Raw genomic sequence first — 17064 nt, 5'->3', positions numbered from 1 at the left:
TGAGAGGTTCTGTCCACTCTGATCCCACTAGATCCCAAGTTCATCCTCTTAGTGATCATAAACAAAATTGACCTCCCTAGGGCCCAACTTTTACTTTGTAGTCATGGACTAGTGGTCGCCAAGAGAAATAGTCCGACAAGGGGGTCCAGAGATTGCCCAAAGCTACAGGAATAACAAAGGGGCATGGATATGTAGATGGCAGCTGAAGAGTCACATACGCCAGCAGGGGCTGTCCCAGGAAAATCCTTAAGGTGTGGGGCAAATGGTTGGAGCACTACTCGTTAGAAGTGTTGCAATTTCAAAGGAAAGCAGGAGGGTGTCAATGAGGCTCTGTATATAGTATCATGCTGTGTTGTAGGGTATGCCTTATTACCCTGTCTTATTATCTGACAAATGTCTGTGGGGATGAGGGGGTTAAGACTTTTTATGTTTACATAGCCAACACTGTCATCATGCAGTATTACTGTTTACTAAGTATAACTTGTCCTGATGGCCTTTAAGATATTTAAAAAAAAAAAAAAGAAGACTGGCAGTCAAGCAGGAGATAGTTAGCAAAGATGTGGTCTTGCAGTTGAAAGTAGACTCTTTTTTCAATGATCCTGCTGATGAACACTAGTTGAAGTGGTTATTGGCGAGGTCATCATGGTTGTGCTAGATTTCCTAGGAGCTGGAGGATCTGGCCTGCTTTGAAAGCTTCTGGAAATATGCCTTGAGCGAGGGATTAATTGACAGTGTTAAGTAGGGATAACAGAGCATCTCCAGAAAGAGCTTTGATAAAGGATGATGGTAAGAAATAGTCTTCATAAGAGCAGACAAAGGTTTAAGATGACAATGTTGGAAAAGGTCATACTTTGCCACAAAAAAAAGTTAGATTCATGAGGACTATGAAGGAAAACCACACATATTTTCAAATCTTGATGCATCACTGGTACAAACTGCTTGGTGCAAAGACCACACAAGGATTCTTGGAAAATAAGCATCTGTTAGGAACGAGACTGTTAGCACGTCAGACCTTAATAAGTAAACTTCCAAGGAGACCCAAATAGGTTGATGAACCTTTTGACTCGTATTAAGATGTTCTTACCATAGCTCTAATGCAGAGATCAATAATCAATACACAATAATCAATAGTAATCAATAAATCAATAATCAATGGAGTCAGTAACTGTAACGCACCATGACCTTTCAGCCATGAATAACCACATCTTTAGTAAAATTTAGTAAGTTTATTTCCCTTATAATAACAATGCTAAAGTCATGTAGATTAAACTCAAAATCAAATGAAACACACATAAAAAACAATACTGGTTGTCCAAAACGACGGAAGAAACGCAATCTATTCAAAGCTTGAATCACAACACATTCTAAAGTTACGATGCAGATCAATAGCAAAGTTAGCTGCAACGAAGTAATAACGTACATAGAATTCAGCAAGATAACGCGTCAAACATTAGTCCCTGAAGTTCAGCAGTCAAATGTGAGTACCCTCAACTAACCTCAGATTAGCATCACCATGTTGGGCTTCATGCAAAACAATTTAGAACACAAATATAGGAAAAACATCTAGCTATGGATCTATCAAAAGAGTGCAGTTGGTACCTAGAAAGAAGAGGCACAGAATGCATTACGGTCACATTGTCATATCTACCTATCCACGGTATGGGTCAGCAAGCAGAATCAGTCTTCGTCCTCAGGTCATCAATCAATCAGTAAAGCATCAGACTCTCAGTCAGAGAGTCTGAGCCCAGTGTCAGAATCGAGTCTCTTCTGAAGTCTCTTCTCTAAAAACCGTAGTAATTCTGAATAATTCTCCTGTGTCGCGTTGTTATATCAAAGTCACCTAAACTATCCCCTAATTCTCGATTGGTCAGTTAATCATACGTTTATATTCTACCCAATAATAATTCTGTACCAAATCTATAAATTGTAATATTTCACTCTTCTCATGAAGTTTACTGGTTCACTTTACGATGTCATCATCCGGCTCATCAGATAACAATATTGCTCCATCTTAAGCTCCAGTCAGTGTCTTCATTGTTCTCGTCCTGGGAATGTACATCTCACAGACATTAAACACAATTTGTTACTCTGCTAGGAACACCATCTCCTGTTAGTCGGTTCTCACGAAAAGCTTCTGTTAAGCACTTTTAACAAGACAATGTAGATTTCACAGTTTAGTTCACTCTGTCGGCATTTTATTAAACGCTAATAAATACAGCTTGTGCATGAGGCCTGGAAAAATAGGCCAAGACACTCACTAAGTCAAGGCCAACAATTAATAAGCTAAAGCATACTTCATAACCCAAAATATGACATATTACTGCATTAATCTAATACACTTTCAATATTTCATAAGTATTAATCATTAATTAGTACACTTCGTAAACGCTGGTGGCCATTCTTCGAGGTCACATTTCCCAAATGCATTGATTTCTCTACATTATTCATTTTATACATAATTCATTATTCAAATTACGTAAACATTCATTAATAATTTCTAGTTAAAACACCTGCTTTAGCAATCCCTCCTCTGATGACTAAATGTGTCATCACACTAATTACCACCCACAACTTCTATAATTCGATTTCTTCAAACTTTTGTCTTCTTGAATTTTCCCTGTAAATTCTTTACCTTTTCTTTTCTTCCCTCCTGATTATTCTTAGATCTTTTCAATTTAATCCTTTTGCATAATTTGCATAATCCCCATATCTCTAATAGACAACCCACGACTATTAATATTCCCAATAGAACCCCATTCCAAATGTTGCTGAGCCAATTTCCCATTGAAGCAAACCTTTATCCCAAACACATGGTTCTTTCAATTCCTTGAAACCAGCACTTGCATTAGTCAGATTAGTAAGTAAGTCTCTTATCTCTTTACTACTATTGGGTATATATGAGCAACAATGCCTAGAGTTAATCATTTTACAGGCTCAGTCATCCTTCGCTAAAAGAATGTCTAAAGCAAGACGATTCTGAAGAGTCATAGCTCTATCCGTAGCTAATTCAGTAGCTATCAGGAGTATAGCCCCTGAAAAATTTGTCAGCATGTTATTCACAATAGTAGACAACTTTCGAATCTTGATTGAATTCAGGAGGACTCCCATTGAAGAAATCACTGCATCAAATATATCTCCCACTATAGCAGAAGAGGACTCCCTCCTCTGTCTTTTATGATGTATTTCAGTCACTTTCAAAAACTACTACAAATCCTCCATCTGATAAATCTTTGGGAAAACTATCCCCAAATAACATGTCCCATACCATCCTCTTGGAAGACGGTAATAAGCACTAAGTCCACAAATATAATATATACCTGGAATCGCAGGGTCCTGTCCGTTCAACATAAAAGTGCATTTACTCTGAAACAAAAACACATGCCTGCATTCACTCATACCCACAAATAAAGTGTCAGTGCGCAATTTAGCCCTATATATACAAAGCTTCCCTACATGTAATGCATCTAAAAGCTAATTTCCCTTGTGTTTTAATCGCACTATAAGCATAATCATTTTTGTAAGTCCTTTTCTTCAAGCCTTTTTCTAATTTCTCCTTTAATACTTTTCTCCTGTCATCAGTATGATCTAAGAAGCCCTTCTCTAAAGATGTAAGCAAGCATGTCAGGATATTCTTATGCACGTAAGCTGTGCCAAACGTCAATGTAGGTTCAAACAATCCTCTAACTAATGCTATGTCATTATGCTTGGCTACTTTACTCAAATACCTAATGATAGGAATTAACGATAAAACACAACATCATGGTTAGAGTAGAAGTATTAAATATACTCCTGGTTAAAAAATCTTGTTAGTAACAGACTACAACTTATCCCATAAGTTAAGGGCAAACTATAATAGGTGACTCCTTCCTCGACTGATGAAGTATCTGTGTACACACAAGACAATTCTTCGCAACCATTTTCTCAAAATACTCACTCAATAGGCGATAGAAAACATTAGAAGGAAGTTCTCCCTGCGCATTAATATAATCATGCAAATATTTCTCATCTAACTTAAACTTCTCTAAAGCCATTAGTGCAGAGTCGTCTCAAAAGCAGAAGTATGGTTGGCTCCTTTCACATCAAGAACAGACATACCCACAATCAACACCATAAACAATATCCCACACATTATTGCCAAAACCAATGCATATATATATTTATATACACACACAGCGCCCAACATCTCTAACCTGCTTATCAAAATCAACCATGATCTGTAAAGAATCAGAGAGTAGAAGTAATTTTAGGAAAACTTGCAGCAAAAATCAAAAATAGACAACTCTTCTTTCAGCAATTCAGTTTCACTCCCAGGAACCATTCTTCCTTGTCAAAATCAGTTAGCAGCTTGTCAAAATCAGGTTTCAAAAGTCAAATCAAGTTATCAATGTCTTTTCCGGTTACTTATAACAGCCTTTTTCTCAAAAAATAATTCTCAGATTGTTTCAACAGTTCAGTTAATCAATTCTTCTTCACGTCACCTCAAACTGTTAACTTGGAACCTCTCTATCAAAACAAAAAGACAAATTCTTGTTGCCATTTGTTTATAGTTGCATACGCCCATTCAGGACCTGGGTATCTTCAACTCCCTATTCTCTTTTTTTTCAACTTTCGATCTCCATTCAGCCCTCCTTCATTTAATTCTTCTTTTCTCATAGTATCTACTTCTTCCTCTATTGTTGGTTCGACAACCACCTTTTTCCTTTTCTCCACTTGCAATTTCGGCCACTTATCTCCTTTCAGTGAATCTTCTGGCAGTAATCAAGATTGAACTTGAACCCTTTTCTTTTTCTGTGAAGTTTTCTCTTGACGGACATGCAACCGGTTCAGGAGGAGTCAGATCACTTTGACTTTGATCCACCACCAGTTCCTCTTTGTTTTTCTTCTGACCCTATAATTTGTCTCACTGTTGTTGGTACTCTCAAAAAGGCTTCTTCATGATCCAGTCGACATGCCACTTTCTTTGTGTGACTTGCGTGAATCTAGTTCGGGATCCCAGCACACTTCACAGCTGTCCTAGTCGTCAGGGCCCCTTGATATGGTCCTTTCTAACAAGGCTCAAAACACGTCTTTCTCACGTGCTTTCGGACAACAACCCAGTCTCCATGCCCTGGGTCATGGACCAGTGGCAGTGTGGTGGCCTCCACCTGCTGAGAAAAACAGCGGACTACATCAGCCAGACCCGTGCAGTAATCCAACACCATATCATCTGTAATGTTGACAAGTGCATTTGCTGGTATTGCTGGCAATCTCATTGCTCTCCCCATGAGAATTTCATGAGGCGACAGTCCTGTCTTCCTATCAGTTGTGTTTCTCATTGACATCAACACCAAAGGCAATGCATTGGGCCATTTCAAATTCGTGGCAGCATACAATTTGCAATTCTTGACTTCAAAGTACCATTCATCTCCTCCACTAGTCCTGATGCTTCAGGACGGTAACTACAATTCAACTTCTGCTCAATGTTCAATGCTGCACATAGTAATTTAATCACTTTGTTATTGAAGTGACTTCCCTATCTGATTCTAAAGAGATCATAAACCTGAAGCGCGGTATCAGTTCCCTAAGCAGCAGTTTCGCTACTGTGAGACTATCATTTCTTCGTGTAGGATATGCTTCAATCCAGTGACTAAAGACACAAACAATCACCAAAACATATTTCAAACCTCCACACATAGGCATCTCAATAAAATCCATCTGCATTCTGCTGAATGGACCTCCTGCTCTTCCTATGTGGCTCAAATTAACCACTGTCCCTTTCCCCACATTTAATTGCTGACAAATGACACAACAATGGCAAACTGCTTCAGCGGTTTGTCTAAACTTGTGGTTGAACCAATCAATTTTGAACAGACAAACCATGGCATCCCTCCCAATGTGCGCCTGACCGCGATAGTACCTCGCCCTTTGAGACAACAGGCTATTTGGCAAAACCAATTGACCCTCCTCAGAAACCCACAATTCATCTGGTCTTTGAACACATTTCAATTTACCCCATGAACGTTCCTCTTCTTTGTCAACATTATTCTGTAAAGATTTTAATTCTTCCAAAGTGTCAATTACTTTCAATGCATAACTTGTACATGTTGTGTTTTCTTCAGGTAACAATTCCCACTTGTCCTTGAATGATACAGTTCAATGCGCAAAACCTTGCAACTTGATACGCATATCCATTTCCCAATGACACGTAGTCCTGCGACTTTAGATATGCACTGCATTTCACCACGGCAATCTTTTCAGGCAATTGAATTGCACATAACAGCTCCTTTATTCGCTCACCATTTCTCACTGGTGATCCAGAAAAGGTCAGGAACCCTCTCTGCGACCACAATTGACCAAAATCATGAACTAATCCGAATCCATATTGGCTACCCGTATAGATAGTAACTCTCAACTGAGCAGAAACATGGAACGCCCTAGCAAGAGAGTCCAATTCCGCTACCTGGACAGAATATACTCCTCAAAGCCAGGAAGCTTCCAAGGTACCTGTAATTATACACACAGCATATCCTGCTCTCAGTGTCCCTGTATTGTCTCTCAGACAAGAACCATCAATAAAAATAATCATTTTCTTCCAATCTGGTATCTCTAATGTCAGGTCTCGGTTTTTTGCACAACTCAGTTAGAGACAATCATGTTCAACATCTTCCTCTTTTTCAATTTCAAAATTTTCACCCAGAAGTAAAGTTGCCGGGTTCAGCACTGTACATCTTTTCAGTGTCATGTTTGGTGCTCCCAAAATACTCGTCTCATACCTGTTAGCATAGCACCAGTCAAGTATTGGGTTTTCATCCTGGTCAGTAAAATCTCAATCAAATGTGAGACCATTACAGTTAGGGGACATCCCATCACCACACCTTCACACTGTGAAAGACCCTGACCAACTGCGGCGACTGCACGCAAACAACCTGGTAAGGCTGCTGCAATTGGGTCCTAAGTAACTGAAAAATATGCTACTGGGCAATGAGCACCTCTATGGACCTGTGTCAAGACAGACAATGAACACGCATCACGCTCATGACAAACAATGTGAAAGGCTTTGTGTAGTCAGGCATACCCAAAGCTGGAGCTCTACACAAACTCTCTCTAAACTCAGTGGATGCGCTCATTTCATCCTGGTGAGTCAGTTTCTGTAATGGTCTTGAGATGATTGAAAAATTCGGGATCCACCAGCGACAACAGCCCACCATTCCCAGGAACATCCCGACATCTCTCTGTGTAGTCAGGGGACTTATCTGCAGTATCATTGTAATCCTCTCACTGGATATTTTCCTCGACCCTTTCTCAATTTGGTGACCCAAATACTAAACCACCTTCGGACGGTACTGCAATTTCAATGAAGACACTTTATGACCATACTTTCCCAAATGATTCAACAGGGCAATCGAATCATACTTACACTCGTCCCTTGTTTTTGACGCAATCAATAAGTCATCAATGTACTACACCAGAGTCGATTGGAAATGCAATTCTAATGACTCCAAATTCTTTTTCAAGATCTGGTTGAACAAGGATGGTGACGGTGTACCCATGAGGAAGTCTACACGAGCAACTGACTTGATCCAGGAATTTGAAACAAAAGAGAAATTGGCTATCCTCATGAAGAGGCACAGAAAAGAATGCTTGTGACAAATGAATGACTATGAACCACTCTGTATCACATGGAATTTGGAATATTATCACAGCTGGGTTGGGCACTATGGGACAACACTTGACCACAATCTTATTTATTTTTCTCAAATCCTGAACAATTCGAACACTGCGCACTTGCGCACGCGGAGGCTGATTTTTTATCTGAACGCGTGCGCTCCCGTCTCGAGCGATCTGAAGCGTTCAACTCGCTCTAGTGCTGTGTCTCGTGACACGCGCACTTCCTGTTTGAAGGGCTCAACAACTGAACTACGCACCTCTTAATTGTGGAACGACCGTTGTCTGCCGCCATTTTTACTATGGTTAAACAGTTTACAGGCTAGAGGCTACAGCGTGCTGAGTCGCAGGTGACACGTTAAACATCGTTTTATTACAAATTAACCCTAATTTGTTTTCCTATCACTTTCTCACACTTGCTAACAGTTTGAATTCTCACAATGGGTACAACTGCAATGTCACAACCACCTGCCAATTCTGCCTTGGAAATGTTGGGAAAACCTATTTGATTCCTACTTAATAGCAATTGGGGGTGAACATTTTTCACCAGCAAGAAAGCGAGGTGTTCTTTTACACAATTTGGGTGTCGAAGGCAGGAACATTGATGACAGTCTCGAAACATTGCCTATTGGAGGGGCAGAGGAAGAACCGAGAGATGTTTATGAAATGTCCGTGGCAATGTTAGCAGCACACTTTGAATCTAAACTTAATGTTGTATTAGAGAGACACACATTTTTTGCAAGGACTCATGGGAAACTGGAGAGTGTTGGGAACTTTGTTGATGCCCTACGTAGATTGGCACGTACTTGTGACTTTGGTGACATCACAGATTCCCTCATTTGTGATCAACTTGTACGTTGTACCAACAGCAAGCGGGTTCAGGAGAAGCTATTAACAAAGAATCCTGATCTGAGGGAAGCTATTGCTATAGTTGAGGGGATGGAAAGTACCAGTAACTGGATTCGAGAAATGAATGACCAGGAAGGGTGTAGCTCCAGTGCTGTACAGATAACACAGGTTCAAGAAGAAGTTTTAAAAATAAGCACTGACAACAAAGCATCTATTTCCTCAGAGGAGAAGAGGAAGGAAAACAAAGGCTCAGGAACACGGTGTTACCGTTGTGGAAATCCCGGGCACACAGCTAATAATTCGAACTGTTATGCTTGTAATTCTGTATATAGGAAGTGTGGGAAGAAAGGCAACTATGCAAGAGTTTGCAATAGTGATAAGCAATGGTGTGTGGATTTTGTTACAGAAAATGTAAACAATATGATTTTGTGTGTGAAACCTGATATTAACCATGTGGGGGGAAGCGTTGAAGCTGCGGATGATGGTCCCATCGCCATGCCTGAATGTTCTATAAGGTTAGACGTCAAAGTTGTCAAAGTTCTAGCAGATTTGGGGTCTCCTTACACTATGGTAGGTGATAAGAATTGGTAGGTGATTTTTGGCGATGATTGTGGTCCCCTAGTAAAACCTGATATTAATCAAGTGAGCTATGGAGGGACTAAAATTGATGTCATTGGATACAAAGTTAAGAGAATCCAATTCCAGAATAAGACAACGATTGGTAAGGTTTATGTGGCAAGACGGGGAGTCAATCTTTTAGGTTGGTGCCACCAGCAGGACATGGGAATCAAATTGGACCCTAACTCCGATTGCCAAGTTATGGTAGTGAACAATGAAAATACAAACCTTGACATCGTTAATGAATTTCCCAAGGTTTTTAGCGATAAGTTGGGATGTCTAAACAACTTCGAACATAAGATAATTCTCAAAAGTAATGCCATTCCTTCTGTACATAAGGTGAGAAGAGTTCCAAAACTGATGATGGAACCTCTCAAGTAACTGAACAAATTATTGAATGCAGGGGTAATTGAAGAAATTGAATCTTCCGAATGGTTGGCCACAGTAGTTTTAGCACCCAAGGAGGCCGGGAAACAGATCCACATATGTATAGATCTCAGGGGCCTTAATAACACATATGGGTGGATCGCCAACCCTTACCCAACATTTCTGAGGAGTTATCTAGTTTGGGGGGTTCCAAAATGTTCAGTGTATTGGATTTGTCTTCAGCTTACCACCAAATTGTCTTACATCCTGAATCCAGGCATCTAACCTCATTTGTGACGCCAGTGGGAGATTACCAATTTCTAAGAATGCCGTTTGGGCTAACCTCAGCAGCTGCCTGTTTCCAACGCGTCATGAAGAAAGTCTTGGAGGGAATTTCTGGTATTTTGTTCTTCCAGGATGATATTTTGGTGCATGGTAAGACTGTAAGTGACCATGATAAAATTTTAAGGGAAGTGTTGGGTAAATTAGACCGGTCAGGTCTGACTGTACAAAAAGGAAAAATGCAAGTTCAGGGTCACTACCGTGACTTACCTTGGCCATACCATCTCAGGTGAAGGGATTAAACCCAAACTACAGCTGGTCAGTTCTATTATTCAGGCACCTGAACCCAAGGATAAGGACGGTGTTAGATACTTTTTGGGTTTAGCTGAATATTACTCCAAGTTTATTGCAAACTTTTCAAGTATAGTTCAGCCCCTAAGATCACTTCTGAAGAAAGGGAGTGAATTCAATTGGTCGAGTGATTGTATGTCTGCGTTTACTTCTGTTAAAGATTGCATCAGCAAAATGCCCACCTTGGGACATTTTAATGTATTTGCTAAAACCGTCTTGTATACTGATGCAAGTGTTAACGGGTTGGGAGCAGATTTAACCCAAAGGGTAGACTATGAGGAAAAGGTGATTGCCTTCGCATCCCGATCTCTCAAGGTAGCTGAACAGAACTATTCAGTCATAGAGATGGAGGCTCTTGCGTGTATGTGGGCAATCAAACATTTCAAGTTCTATTTGTGGGGTTTACCTTTTGTTGTGAAAAGAGACCATAGACCTCTTGTCCAGATTTTTTCCTCGAAGATGAGTGAAGAATTAACACCTAGAATAAAAAGGTGGGTGGTTGATGGAATACAATTTCTCAGTAGATTATGTACCTGAATACTGTGGCAGATTTCTTGTCGCAAGCCTCAATTGACACTGATGATGAGCCAGAGGACGTATGTGTGATCAACTGGGTGAGAGAGGTGGCCATATCTGAGGAGGAATGCTAGTGTGCGACAGAGCAAGACCCTGAGAGGAAAGTACTTGAGGAGTTTGATGTGAAAGGCTGGCCAGATTTTAAGAATGTTCCTGATTCCCTGAAGAAGTTTTGGAACATAAAGGGATGAACTTTGCTTTTGTGGGAGTGAACTATTCAGAGGTACCAAGACCATACCCCCTGCTGGTGTGAGGGGTAAGATAATCAACTTAGCTCATGAGGGCGACATGGGCAGGAATCTAACTAAATCTAGGCTAAGAGAAGTGTACTGGTGGCCAGGTTTGGATCAGGAAGTGGAGGTTGTTGTGAAGGGTTGTATATCCTGTGCACGCAGTGATAAGGGCAAGACTTTGGTGAAGGTTCCCCTTTCTCCCGTAGAAATTCCTGATAGGCCTTGGTTAAAATTAGGACTAGAGTTTATGGGTCCTTTCCAATTGTTGCCTGCCAATGAACGTTATGTCATGCTTATGGTAGATTATGCATCGTAATGGGTAGTGACTAAATGTGTGGGTACCTTAGCTACAAGGACTGTGATCGAGTTCCTTAAGGAAGAGTTTTCTCGTGAAGGTGTACCCAGTCATTTAGTTACAGATAATGGTTTGCAGTTGACGTCCCAAGAAATGCACGTTTTTATTTTTTGTTTAAATAATTGTCCGTCGTGCATTTGAGGACAGCTCTGTATTTACCTCAGGCCAATGGTCTTGCCGAACGCATGAATAGGATGGTGAAATCCTGTGTTCAGGAGGCTGTTGAGACCAGGGTTCCGTTGTCTGATCTTCTCAGAGCCATGTGGTGGGCACACCGCAATATGCCTAATAATGTTACTTCAATTGCTCCTTTTGAGTATATGAGGGGCAGGACAGGATGTACCAAAATGTATCTGGCATGGATGAAGAGTAAGCTATGGCAAGTGCAGCGTGATGATGAAAAGTTTAACAAGGCACCTGAACTTAGGTAAAAATATCAGCGAAGATATAAATTGTGGTATGATTCCAAACATGGTGTTTCTGGGGTTAAATGGGTTGTAGGTGACATGGTGCTGGTAAAATACCCTGGGTTTGGAATAAAGGGGAGATCAAGTTTCAAGGGCCCGTTCCGTATCAAAGAGGTGAGGAGGAATGTGGTTGTTCTAGATAATTATGATGTGTGGAGCATGTCCCGGATCGTGAGGTGGAAAGATCCTGCGAAAGGTCCCGTTCAGGAGGACTCATGTTACTGTTTTGATGAACTCAATGTGCCAATGCATCGATCTGTCAAATCTAAGGAATTCAAAGCTCCAACTGGCTTGGATAGAGGTTTCAGAGTTCGCGCCAGACCTCAATGGTTGAAAAACTATGTATCTTGATACCTTGTAATGTAGAGTCTTAGTGTATTGCAATTTTATTTTTTCCATGTATTTTTTTCCTCTTCCAATTGTTATTTTTAGTAATGTGAGTAAGAGGGATGTGTTGTGTACTACCTTACAGATGCTGGTGGAATGCTGGGCATGTGACAGAGAGCCCTCTCGCTCGTGAACTTCTATGTGAATGATTAAGAAATCTGGAGTAAGAAGTTCCCAGGCAGTTGATGTTACCCTTGGGACTGTGTTGCCTGCTCCGGTTGGTGGTATTGGAATAAACTCATCTTTACTTGAACTTGCGACAGTGTCATCTATTACAACAAAGTGCAACAAGTGGACTAAGATCTAACAATGATCTCGATCCATCAAAAGTCTGACCCAAGGAAGAGACTACCTGAACTTGTTCATTATGCCCTCTCCTCATTAAACTGTAAGACATTACTCCCTGTTCACTCACAATCAGCTTCTTTTGTGCAAATAATGGTACCGCTGGACCAACAGTAATCAGCAGCGATATTGCATCCGGGGCTGCTCTGGCACCTGCACTCTGTGGGAGTGACTTCCATACTCTGATTAATTACCGGAGTCAAGTCTGACTGTGTCCCTGTAACTGGCGTAAATCTCAGCATCACCTGCAGCTACACTTGGGGCAATAAAATCGGAGTTGGCTCAGTCTGGACCAGCATTGGTCTCGGAACCACTTGCTCCGTAGGCACCACTAAGTATCTGTATCTGTGGTAGCTTCATCTATGTCTGTACTACAGGAGTAGTCAGCACATTAGGACTACTTTGCTCCGCATGCTGTGTCAGGTTAGCATTAACCTGTACCGGACTCACTGTCCCTGTCACCTGTGCCGGGGCTGTTGGATCAGCACTAGTACTCGGACAACTCTCATGAACTGTATATGGTGGTGGTTGATCTCTCAATATCTGCGTACAAGATCTTCAACGCTGTTTTCTACCCTACTGTGGAAGACCTTCTAGCTTCCTTACTATCAGACGAACTTCGGTTTTTCCAGTCGCTTTCTTTCCTTCCATCGCATCCTCCTACGTAATAGCTGGAAACAACTTAACTTCCTCCAAAGTCACTGATCTCCACTTCTTCTGTTTCCCAATACCATCTTGCTTCCGCTAAAGTCTTTTCTACTCTTCTCATTCTTTTCTCAAATTTCAATTGCTGTTTAGCTACCAGCTCCCAAACTGCTAACACCTCAAACCGTGCTGATCTCGGAATGGACTTTGATTCATAAAGCGCCATCCGTAATTGATCCAGAATCCTGAAATTGAACGTCCCATTCTCAGGCAACACTAAACATTATTTTTTCACTGTCAACTTGCACCATTGCTTTAACCAAAGACATGGCACAGCACCTCTCTCTTCCATTACAACGTAAGCCGGTGTACCCTCCGGTGGGGTAGACTCACCTACACTTGCTTTAATGTACGTATCTCCCCTTTGGGCACTTTTCAATGCTTGAAAAACTTCATCTTTTCTACTTTTTGTTTATTCAAGATCAAATCAGGAAATGACTTTGAATCCCAAGATTCCTTTCACCCACGTCCTCAACCAACTGCCTCTCATGGACGGCTGCCAATCTTTTCATGACTCTTCTCACTAACCACCCTATCCCAGCGCTGCTCCAATGACGTCACACTCACACGTACTGCGGCTGACAAAGTCTTGCGGCTCAACCTTCAATTCATACAAAACTAATGCAAAATATTGCGAGCACTAATCAAAATCAAAAAACAAAACAAATCTGCTGGTTTACTACACGAAGTTAACACAATCGCTTCAGAAACCTTATGTATTTTCACTGATGGCTCTTTTTGTGCATGCAGCTATTCATCTTTCTCTGTCTCCCATATTCGCATGCAAAATTTTACCCGCAAATTTTACTCTCATGGGCCTATACAGGTGCACATAGAACTCGCCAAATCTCAGTCTAAATGTGTTTTTTCTCTCGCCCCTTTAACTCACACACTGACTTGTTGACCACGCCCGATCAACCTACTAAACCAGACAAATTACAACATATAACCAAGTGTCTCATACACGTGGCAATATACTCCAGAGTCTTAGCCCACGCAGGGTCCATACATCAACAACCACATGGACAATTTTTTTTAGCACAAAGCACCACACACATATGACGTTTGACGACTTCCCTTCTCTCACATTACTGAGTACGCACACTCCTACTACAACTTCATTTGGAGTACACAAACTCCCTAAACCCTAAAATACGTCACAATTCACCTGTAATTTGCATAGGCTGGGCAAGCGCAATCTTATTTTACTCACTCTATCACTAGAATGCCGGGAACATACTCAAACACCACAAGCAGGCTCCAGAATCTGGGAAAGTCATTTCTAGGCTTAGGGGGACATCATTTTCTCTCCAAATGTCATCATTGAAAAACAAAATCCAAATCTCAATAATACTGAATTCTCAAAAGGACCAATTTCAAACCACTAACATCCCTAGGAACACCTCACTCTGCACAGACACCTATGATAAGCTCTTAAAGAGACAAACCATCAGTCTGCTACCTTAACTGTTAGCAGGTCAGACCTTAATAAGTAAACTTACAAGGGGACGCAAATAGGTTGATGAACCTTTTGACTCGTATTAAGATGTTCTTACCATAGCTCTAGTGCAGAGATCAATAATCAATACACAATCATTAGTAATAAATAGAGAGTCAATAAATGTCATGCACCATGACCTTTCAGCCATGAATAACCACATCTTTAGTAAAATTTAGTAAGTTTATTTCCCTTATAATAACACTGCTAAAGTCATGTAGATTAAACTCAAAATCAAATGAAACATATAAAAACAATACTGGTTGTCCAAAGCGATGGAAGAAACGCAATCTAATCAAAGCTTGAATCACAACACGTTCTAAAGTCACGGTGCAGATCAATAGCAAAGTTAGCTGCAATGAAGTAAAAACGTACATAGAATTCAGCAAGATAACGTGTGAAACATTAGTCCCTGAAGTTCGTCAGTCAAATGTGAGGACCCTCAACTAACCTCAGATTAGTATCAGCATGCTGGGCTTCACGCAAAACAATTTAGAACACAAATTTAGGAAAAATATCTAGCTATGGATTTATCAAAAGAGTGCAGTTGGTACCTAGAAAGAAAAGGCATAAAATGTATTACGGTCACATTGTCATATCTACCTATCCACGGTATGGGTCAGCAAGCATAATCAGTCTTCGTCCTCAGGTCATCAATCGATCAGTAAAGCATCAGGCTCTCAGTCAGAGAGTCGGAGCCCAATGACAGAATCGCGAGTCTCTTCTAAAGTCTCTTCTTCTCTCAAAATCGCAGTAATTCTAAATAATTCTCCTCTGTTGTGTTGTTATTTCAAAGTCACCTAAACTATCCCCTAATTCTCTATTGGTCAGTTAATCATACGTTTATACTCTACCCAATAATAATTGTGTACCAAATCTATAAATTGTAATATTTCACTCTTCTCATAAAGTTTACTGGTTCACTTTATGATGTCCTCATCATCCGGCTTGTCAGATAACAATATTGCTCCATCTTAAGCTCCAGTCAATGTCTTCATTGTTCTCGTCCTGGGAAAGTACATCTCACACACAATTTATTACTCTGCTAGGAACATCATCTACTGTTAGTCGGTTCTCACGAAAAGCTTCTGTTAAGCACTTTAAACAAGACAATGTACATTTCACAGTGACATGAACATGATTCCTAAATTAACACACAGGTTACCAAATGAAAAATCTTAACAACCAACATTTCAGATCAAATCAGTGACACAACGTCTGTGACGTCGAATCCTGGCAAACGGTTGCTTACTGCCCATGAAAATTAACCCAACCACTTATTTTTCTAAGGACGTTGTGCACTACCTTAACAGAAGTTTCCTGAATTAGTTATTTCGCACACCTCGATAGCATTCAGTCACTGTATTGTAAAGAAATGTTTCCATGTCATGATTTTTGTAATGCCATGTGAGTGCTGCATACCGTTTTTTCTTAGAATTATGGAACTCTTAGTCCAGCTATATTGCATTATAAAACCAAGAAGCTGCCACAAAGAACCGTAAAAACTGAGAAGGATAACCTACCCTACAGGGCATCATGAATCTCGTACGTTCAGTTTCTTTTATCTAGTTAATATTTTTTACTATGTCTAGTGTTGCGATGTCACCCCGAGATCCATTTCAATATGTTATTTATTGTTCAGTGAACTGTGCAAGACGGTGGGTAGGGTACTACACTGGGGATGGCTGGCAGAGAGACTATCACGGTGTTTCTGGGCACCAAACCAAGTGCGGACCACGACTGTCAACAGTATAGGGAACGGCATAAACACAATCCAGTGTCGCGGGAGTAAGCAGGAAACTCCTACGTCAAGCCCCGAGTTCACCCTCACCTTTGCAAAGAGATTTTACGCTTGCGTCCGATGATGGTCGCTAGCTCAACGTCTGTTTTCTCCAAGCCTGCATTAGGCAACTCAAACAGTTCTTCCATAATGTATTATTTCGCATCACAGTCCTGCAAGCTGGAGCCCATGTGCGATTCGCACACGCTCGGACGCTCAGCACTCTGCCACGCCTCCTTAGTGCCGACTACTGCCTCATTGGACAATGACCTTCAGGCTTAGTCTCCCTATTGGTAGATAATGCCCATATTGTACAGGAGGAACAAAAGCATTAGAGGGAAGAGGCGTGCTAGGGCGCCACCTTCCGGTCGAACAATAGCTGGCGCAAGACTGTGACGCAGTTACTAATGCGCCCTACTGAAAGAGCGAAAGTGATTAGTTTTTTCTGGCTTGCTATTGAAAACGTATTGGCATCGTATATTTTTGGGCAGAAGATAATCGGGTATAATCCTGAAACAGTAGTTTATGGTTGAAGGCTTTTCTCGTGAATTTAAGGCTGACCGATTGGAGGTTGAACCTTGTTTGAAATGATACGCATTTTCGCTTAG

General features: G+C 40.9%; 1 protein-coding gene across 3 annotated transcripts in view; it reads right to left on the bottom strand.

Annotated features, from left to right (window-relative positions):
- ZNHIT6 (zinc finger HIT-type containing 6) overlaps window positions 1-16711 on the bottom strand; it is a 215170-nt gene extending 198459 nt beyond the window's left edge. For all 3 annotated transcript variants that reach the window (XM_069232266.1, XM_069232265.1, XM_069232267.1), the window contains exon 1: window positions 16508-16711. In XM_069232266.1, the coding sequence (XP_069088367.1) occupies window positions 16508-16605 (98 nt within the window). In that variant the 5' untranslated portion in view covers window positions 16606-16711. The remainder of the gene's footprint in view (window positions 1-16507) is intronic.
- Window positions 16712-17064: the final 353 nt, after the last annotated feature.

The sequence above is a fragment of the Pleurodeles waltl genome, chromosome 4_2 (assembly GCF_031143425.1).
Source record: "Pleurodeles waltl isolate 20211129_DDA chromosome 4_2, aPleWal1.hap1.20221129, whole genome shotgun sequence".
In the NCBI taxonomy this organism is placed as follows: domain Eukaryota; kingdom Metazoa; phylum Chordata; class Amphibia; order Caudata; family Salamandridae; genus Pleurodeles; species Pleurodeles waltl.
Note: the sequence above shows the minus strand (reverse complement) of the source record. Positions and strands in the feature narration are given on the sequence as shown.